This window comes from Octodon degus, unplaced genomic scaffold (genome assembly GCF_000260255.1).
Source record: "Octodon degus isolate 3935 unplaced genomic scaffold, OctDeg1.0 scaffold00079, whole genome shotgun sequence".
Taxonomy (NCBI): domain Eukaryota; kingdom Metazoa; phylum Chordata; class Mammalia; order Rodentia; family Octodontidae; genus Octodon; species Octodon degus.
The window spans coordinates 3,064,559-3,073,208 of record NW_004524655.1 but is presented as its reverse complement, the minus strand read 5'-3'; the positions used below and the strand labels follow the sequence as shown (position 1 = coordinate 3,073,208).

The 8,650-nt window shown below is 53.6% G+C and overlaps 1 protein-coding gene across 2 annotated transcripts in view; it reads left to right on the top strand.

Annotated features, from left to right (window-relative positions):
• The window catches only part of Fbxo21 (F-box protein 21), a 39,227-nt gene that overhangs the window by 27,416 nt on the left and 3,161 nt on the right, over positions 1–8,650 (top strand). Inside the window, exons 10-11 of one of the 2 annotated variants that reach the window (XM_004636225.2) lie at positions 976–1,187; positions 3,203–3,360. In XM_004636225.2, coding sequence (XP_004636282.1) covers positions 976–1,187; positions 3,203–3,360 — 370 coding nt within the window. The remainder of the gene's footprint in view (positions 1–975; positions 1,188–3,202; positions 3,361–8,650) is intronic. The other variant, XM_004636226.3, reaches the window with a different exon arrangement.

The window sequence follows — 8,650 nt, the reverse complement described above, 5'->3', positions numbered from 1 at the left end:
CCTAATCCTGTAACCTCAGGCAGATTGTTGACCTCACAAGGCGAGTTTTCTTCCAAAAGTCAGTGATGACTGCTTGGCCAGTGCCAAGAAGAGAGGAAAATACTGAAATTCCCTAGCATGAGGTTTTGAGACCCTGCAGGCTGACAGTCTGGAAGACAAGATCCGGTGGGGTTAGTGATATATTCAGTTGCCTACGACTAATTTTCACAATACTTGTACAGGTCATTCGTATTAGGAAATAGGTAGGGCAGTGCTTGATCATCATTTGCAAACAAAAAATAATTCAAAAGTGAAAAGAACTAGTTTGACAGATTGGGAACCAGACTGCCTTTCCACCAAGCAGGCTATAATGTGGGACTCAGGGAGCTGGAGGGACAGGCTTGTCAGCAGCCTTGTGTCACACGGGACAAACCTCCCCGGTGCGCAGTAATCCTGTGGGCACGTTTAAAGCTCTATTTGAACGGTATTTTCCTAGAGCCACACCGTGCAGGAGAGAGACTGCCACAGGGGAGTCACAGTCCTGCCACTGCGGCTGCTGGTGAGGGCTTTGCGCGGCGTGGTGCCCACTTGCATTCTGAGTTAGGGTGATGTGTGTGACTGGCTGGATTTCAGGACGCTGATAACCGTGCTGTTTCCCTTGTGGATAACCTCATATACTAAGGGAGCTGCCCTTCCGGGCCCTTTTTACTAACACCTGCCACTGAGGCAGTTGTGTCAAAATGCCTTTGCCTTGAGAAGAGCAGTGTAGGACTCCCCCAGCCCCTCGGGGCCCCCCCCCCCCCCCCCCCCGTCCCCCCCCCCCCCCCCCCCGTACATAGCAGCAGGTGGACATGGTCCCCTGCAACACTCCCGCCCTTGCTAGGCTCGGTAGGTCCTTTGGTCCTAGCCCAGACGTGCCCTCGTCAGCTTGCGTAGGTAGGCCTAAATCCTGTGCTGCAAACCAGAAAAGGCCTAGCTGAAAATATTATCTCCTAGTCTTTCTGTCTTGTCTTGAAGGTGCTTGACATCCTCCAGCACATCCAAACCCTCGACCCCGGGCAGCACGGGGCGGTGGGCTATCTGGTGCAGCACACGCTCGAGCACATTGAGCGCAAAAAGGAGGAGGTAGGCGTGGAGGTTAAGCTGCGCTCTGATGAGAAGCACAGGGATGTCTGCTACTCCATCGGGCTCATAATGAAGCATAAGAGGTGAGTGCCAGGTCTCCTGTCATCTGCGGGGTGCTCGCGGGCCTGGCGAGCTGCGGTGCCGACCCCGGAGCAACAGGACGCTGACCTGGATCTTCACACGCTTTTGTTTTTAAACACTGGCTCCTTTTCCTGAGCAGTCTTCTGGTCTGCTTAGTGACCTCTATACATTTGACCTTTTCTGTGAGGAAGATGGAAGCAGCTCTGTGAGTAGTTTTTTCTCCTACTGCCTTAGTGTTCTTGACACTCTCCTCCTTTAACTTCTGTCTCCTCAGACCTCAGTCCTGGGCAGGATGTGCGTGAAACTCTTCCCAGAAACAGTGCTGCTTTATATTCCCCCAGCAGAGTAGGCGCTGCGAGCCTGTGCTCACCAGCAGGCGCTACTGTTGGCCTTCCATGTGGACCACGGCGCTCAGGGCAAGTGGCCCTTCGCTGCAGTTCCGTTTACACTTCCCTGAGCGCCATGTAGGCTGAGGTCCTTCATCTGTTACTGGCCACCCACAGGTGCTGCTTCAGGGGGTTGCTTACATCCGTTGAGTTACCAGCCTGCATTGATGCACACTTGCTTTTGACCTTAGACGCTGGTCCCTGTGAGGAGAAGTCCCAAAACCTTCCCAGCTTGGGGCTGGAGTTTCTCATCCTTTCAGTGTGTGCCTTTTCTTTACCTTTATTATGGAAATTTACCAACATGAGAAGAGAGGCAGACCCGTGAAGAGGCCACGTTCCCATCATCACTACCAGTGCTAGCATCCTGCAGTCGGTCTTCAGTGTCCCCACCCCCAGCCTCCTTCTCCCCCCAGAGTAACCGCAGCAGGTGTAGACACCACATCATCAGTAGCTGTTTCAGGGTGTGTCTCTGAAGTGGAGGGACTTGTGCGCTCTCACTGTGCAGCCCAGGCTGGCCTCCCATTCATGGTGAGCCTCCTGCCTCAGCCTCTGGAGGGCTGGAGTCACAGGCTGCACCACCAGGCCCAGCTCCTCTTTTTTTTTTTCCAATACATTTGCAGTCCTCCTATCATGTCTAAACAATAATTCCTTAACCCCAGGTGTCCTATATGTTGTACAGAAGCTGTTTCAGTCAAGGTCTTTTATTCTGTTGGCCTTTCATTTTTCTTTTCAGTACTAGGGATTGAACATAGGGCCTGGTGCATGCAAGGCAAGTACTGTACACTGAGCTACATGCTCAGCCCTTTTTAAATTTTTTTTTTTTTTTAATTTATTTGATGCAGGGTCTCGCTACACAGTTCAGACTCGTAGTGATCCTCTTGTCTCAGCCTCCCCAGCACTGGAATTACAGGCATGCACCACCATGTATGTGGTATCAGGGATCGAATTCAGGTCCTTGCACTTGCCAGGCAGGCACTTAGACTGCTGAGCTATCTCTCCAGCCCTTAAATTCTGTTTTTGACATAGCTCTCACTCAGTGGGCAAGGGAGGACTTGAAGTGCTCCTTCTGCCTGAGCTTCCGAACAGCCGGGAGTTCGTGTGTGCGCTGCATCTAGCCTGGCAGTTCTACTGCTGTCAGATTGGTTAGTCTTCCTTGTGGATTGTGCTTTTTAGTGTCTTAAGAATCTTTCCTGGGGCCGGGGAGTTGGCTCAGTGGAATAAGCACTTCCCTGGCAAGCGCAAGGGCCTGAGTTCAATCCCTGGTTCCACCAAAAGAAAAAAAGAATCTTTCCTTTCTCATGTTATAAAGATCTCCTTTTAAAGGCTCTGCGTTGCAGCATATCAAGTTAATTGTGGTGCATTGTGATCAGCTTAACACCCCACAATGCCTTTTCTGTCTGGATGACCAGTGTCACCCTGACACTCTTTATTGAAGTTCTTTTCCAAGTGAAGTGCTATTGTGACAATAAGTCTGTAAAGATGGCAAGAGAATCCCAAAGAGAACATGATCAGCATGACAGAAGAGCAGGAACGTGTGAGACGTCAGCTCACATGAGGGAAGCCAGGCCCATCTCTGTCCCGTGGCGGCTGGGCCAGGTCCCAGGAACTGATCTGCCACATCCTCTCTCCAGGTATGGCTATAACTGCGTGATCTATGGCTGGGACCCAACCTGTATGATGGGCCATGAGTGGATCCGGAACATGAACGTGCACAGCCTGCCTCACGGCCACCATCAGCCTTTCTACAACGTGCTGGTGGAGGACGGTTCTTGTAGATACGCAGCCCAAGGTAAGGAGCCATGCTGCTCGGGCCTGCTGTGACCCCTGGACATCGGAGTGGTCCAGGATGGCAGTGGTCCCTCAGCTGCACTCAGGACTGACACTCAGCTAAACGTGGGTCAGCGTGTACACCCAGAGCCAGGACCTATTCTGGTGCTGTTGCCAGCCAGTCAGACTTGCAACAGTTCTGCCTCCCAGACTCTGCCTCCCAATCCTTGGGGAGCCCCTCCATGCCCCAGTAACCTGGGGACTGGCTGCAGCTGCCCTGCCCCAAGTCACCCCAATGTGGCCATTTGTGGGAATTCCAGTCCACAGCACAGGCCCCAGCAGCCCTGGGGGGCCTTGGCCAACAGCTGGCAGCTTGGTAACTCTGGTTGATATTTGGGGCAACTGTCAGCTCTTGGAGGTGTCAGGCCAGCGCTTACCTGAGATGGAGTTCCATGGAGCCTAAAGACTCACTGACAGTGGCCTTTGGTGGCCATCTGCCGTTCCTTTGTCCCTGTTGAACTTCACCTCCTTTTGATGGACTGAACTTGAGGGTATTGTGTGTTGACGAAGCTGTTCACATCCAGATGGAGCAGGGTGCTGTCGGGAGTGGCCAGCAGCATTCGGACCTGTGCATTTTCGTGAGAGCCATCCCTGTCAGCAGAGTAGAGCACATGAAAGCTACTGAGCTGTGACCTACAGGGTGGGGCCCGAGCCGGGTCACTTGGCCGAGAGCCTTATCTGTGACCATCATGATGCACCTCTTCAGGTCGGGACCAAAACATGAGGTCTGACCCAGCTACATTCAGTGATAGAAACAGCAGTATGTCAGACTTGCTGGCCATGGTGGCGCACGCCTGTGACCCCAACACAGGAGGCTGAGGCAGGAGGATTACTGTAAGTTGGAGACAAGCCTGGGCTACCAAGTAAGTTCAAACAAAAGAATAAAAATAAAGACATCACACAGAGACTGGAAAGAGCTAGGAACGTAGCTCAGTGATAGAGAGCTCATCCAGTCTCATACCAGAGGGTGCACAGCCCTGGGTTTACACCCAGTGCTGGGGGATAAGGGCTGGGGAAGGTCTCGTCGATTTGTTCATTCATCTGAGGCCTCTGCAACGGGAATGCCAGGAGAAATGTGTTTCCCAAGACTGCAGGTCCCTAGCCGAGGTGTAAGAGGGGAGTGATGGGCTCCCCGGATCAGGTGGAGGCCCCAGAGGTGATGGGCTCAGTAAGCCGCGCTCTGGGCCAAACACCCATCGCTTGGTGTGACTTGATGCTGTGCATCCTGCCAGGTATCGCAGGAACCAGGGGCCTTCTCTTCTCCTCAGCACCCTGGGCCTGCGTCCCCGGCTTCCTTGTGGGCAGTCGCTGTCTCTATGCAGGGCTGGCATGAAGACCTTCAGTGCTTCGTACTGAGTTTTTAGAAACACAGTGACTGGAAATGGACTTTTTGGAGCAGGCATTTGGTTATACACATCCTGAGCTTGTCCTGGTAAAAATGCAGGAAGGAATTCACCTCTCGCCCAAGTAAATGTACAGTGTGAGGGCAGCGTATTCATGACTGAAAAGCTGACGTCTGCCTTTCAGCGTCACCGTCTCTAACACTGAGATTGCACTGAGAGACTTCGAATGATGTTAGCGGCCTGCCTTGCTTAATTTGAGGTTTCGACATGGGCACCCTTTGCTCCAAAGCCCCTCATGCCCTGCTCTGTGCAGTTCTCCCACCTGGGAGCTCAGGTTCCTGGGGGTTTGGGGGGCAGAGGGGAAGGGCAGCTCCTTCCCAGGCTCCCCACAGCCCTCTGTCAGGGAGGTTCTCCTGGATCATCTCCATGGCTCTGGGACACTGGATGGCATGCTGGCAACTCAAGGTCCTCCTGGGCCGCCTGCCTGCTTCATGGCCCCAGCCTCTGAGAGTACTGGGGGTCTTCAGGCCCCCCTCCAGCACTGTTGTTCATCATGAAGTGCCATGGGCCCCGTGGGTTGCTCCTGGTATACCATCTCCCTGGGGCCAGCCCCTTCTCTTCTGGCTCCACAGTCCTCGCTGCTCCCTTGCTGGTCAGAGCTTGTACCACATGGCTGTGGACTCAACACTGACACCTTCTGCGGTGCTGCCATCAGGCATTTGCTGAGCCGCAGCCACTCGGCCTACACTGGGGGTTCCTGCTGGCATCAGGGTGCTGCTGCCCACCCAGCCTCCCATCTGCGCTGCCCCGCGTGCTTCCCAGCTGTCCACCACATTGTCCCTTAAACACTCTTGCTCACCTCTTCTGAGGCTCTTCTCCTGCCTTGCATCCCTGGGCACCTTGTCCTTCTGAGCAGCACTTCCTGTCCTCGGCTCAGGACTGCAGGGGCTGGGGCTGCCCTGCCCATTCAGGGTGTCTGCCAGCACCTCAGGTCGATCCAGACCCCAGGGAATGCTTGTGCTTGGCTGGGGGCAAGGGGTCCCTGTCCCAGCAAGAGGACAGACAGGCCGATAGTGCTTATAAGTAGAAGTGACAAGAATGTGGGTTTTCTTACAATTTTGGATCAAGAGCGTTTTGAAACGTGAACTAGTTAAACAGTACGTCAATATCCCATTGCCCTCCACTGGGGTCAGCAGGTGACACCACGCTTCATCTGTACACAGGGACTCTGGCTTTTACTTTTTATCATTTGAAATAATATTGCAGACTTCATGACCTCCATACTTAGTCATACATCTATGACAGGACATCTCCCCACGTAGGAGCAGTGATGGTGTCACAGATGGCAGCGTTTCATAATCTGAGACGTTTGCTGGTGTTCAGATTGCCTGGTTGCCACAAGAAGGCTTTTACCTTTATTGTTGTTGCCTGAAAGTCAGGGTCCAGCCATTCTTCCAGAGTGGTCACTCGATGCTCATCGTTCACCTGTCAGGGCCTGGCCTTCGGGAGGATACGGGTCACTTGTCCTGTGACCCGTCTGACACTGGCCATGATCTGGAAGTCCAGTGTGTGGCTTGGAGGCCAGGATGGGCGGCTTTGGGGCCACTGCGTGACAGTGCTGCCTCATGGCCTCTCACCCACTGCCTGGCGCTCGCTGTGCACCACGAGCGATGCCAAGGTGACTGTATGGACAAGTTTTCTTCTGGAATCAGCTGGGAACCCAAGAAGCCACGCTGTGGCATCTGTGCAGACCTCTTTTCCGCAACCTGTGATACTGGTTTGTCATAGTGTCAGTGCACTGTCCCTGCAGCCCAGGAAGTTGCTGCTGCTGTGTGACCAAGCGCTTTCCCCACTGCCGTGCTTCCCTCTCCAGCCCTTTCCCTGCCCATTTCCTACCAGAGAGTCCTCGATTTGTAGTCACTGTTTCATCACCGTTTGAGGCAACTTCATACCCCTGTTAGCCGATGTTCCACTGAGACCTGGAGCAGAGACTGGCGGGGGAGCTGGGGTAGAGCCCAGGGCCTTTGCGGGGAGCCACAGGCCCCTCCCTTTTGTGTTTCTAGATAGGTCTCACCGAGTCCCTAACATACCTAAGGAAGGCTCAAACTTGTGACCCTTCTGCCTCAGCCTCCCAGAGTGCTGGGATAATAGGCAGGAGCCACCGTGCTGAATTGAGAGGCTAAATTTTTAAAACACATTCAGATATAATTCTGAACATTCGACATTAATTTTGTTCTAAGCGGCTGTCAGTCTCAGCTTTCAGCCTTTGGCTTTAGTGATCCTATTAATTTGAGACCATTGGTACAGCTTTTATGATTACTAACCCTCCACAGAGAGTTGAAGGAAGAATTAAAGCCACAAATGTGGATGGTGTCAGTAAACAGCTTTCTGCAGTCTGTATGGCGTAAGAGAACCGTCCTGTGGTGGCTTTCCCTGAGCGGCGTCTTGCGTGCTCCTATCCTCCTGCTCCCACCAGGGGGCGTGCTGCAGCACTGCCTGGGCGCCAGGCGGGAGCTCCGGCTCCGAGCCCCGCCTCCATTTAGACTGTGGTACCAGGGAAACGAGGTTGACGGTGCTCATTTGTAAATCAGCCGCTCCTGGTGAAAGGTCAGGAATTAAGCGGCTAGGGGAAACCCGGACACAAGTGTGTTCTAACACTGTTCTCCTGCAAGGACACCCGGAACGTGTCCTCGCCCAGCGTCAGCTCCCTGTTCCATAGCGTGTGTAGCCCTTCCAGGACCCCCACGACAGGGCAGGTGTACAGCGGCACAGGTGACCCGGGGGGGGGGGTCTCAGCGTGCACTCACACCTGTGTACAAGGAGGCCCCGGGCGGTGGTCCCTTGTTGAAAACAGCAAAACAGCTGTGATGAGGACTGGCCCAGACCGTGGGGAGCTGTCTAGGCTGTGGAATACTAAGCTGCAATGAAGCAAACCAGTTTCCAGGCAAATGCTTCAGCTACATCTTGTGGGAATAAGCACACAGAAAACCCTCATTTTCTCTGTATGTATGGAGAGGGTGTCCACTAAGAAAGACGTACACTGCTTGTGGGTTTCCCAGACACAGGGGTTGCCACGGACTCAACGGCAGTTTGTCCCCAGTAGGGACTCATATTTTGAAAATTTTATTTTATTTGTATTTTAGGGAAGAGTCTGCAGGGTTTTCAGGGTCACACTACTAGATAACACTCAGTGATCCGCCTGTTCACAGCCTCCCAAGAGCTGGGATTAACAGGTGCGCGCCACCACACCCAGTCTGAAAATTTTAACCACACATCTCCAAACATCTTGATGGCATCCTGAAAGGCTGGGCAGGATTTTCCGCAACGCTTAAGTCTCCCTGGCTCAGGATTTTCCATGGCACTTAAGTGTCGCCTGGCTCATCTTTTACTCAGTTAAGTTTTGTGCTCCTTCATCCTGCTAAAGTACACTTGTTGAAAACTTTATTTTAATGGATCATGTTCCCTTCCTGAGACACACAGTTGCAAGCCTCGGTCAGTCGTGTTTCCTCCCAAACTGGTCTCCTTTCCCGCTTACTGCTTAGCAGGCCCAGCCCTCCAGTGGCATGCCTGTGGAGCCCAGCCCTTGTGCCTTCCAGAGCCAGGGGGCACGGGGTCATCCATGCTCACAGACTGTCATTTCCCTCAGTGTCCCTGCCTGGCTCTTTAGACAGGCCTCTGGCGTGGGGCCCACAGGCAGAATTCCATGCAGTAGCACTGTCACAAGTAACCAAAGATCGGTGGGCAGGAGGTGGCACGCAGAGGCCCCACATTGGCAGCCCCATGGAGCCTGCCGCCCACGGTGCACAGAAGCACAGGGCTGGGGGCAATGCCTTTGCGCTCCTTAGCGCAGATCTGGGCCGCAACGCTTGCAGCCACTTGGTCTGAAGAGTTCTTTGTGTGGGGTTGTCC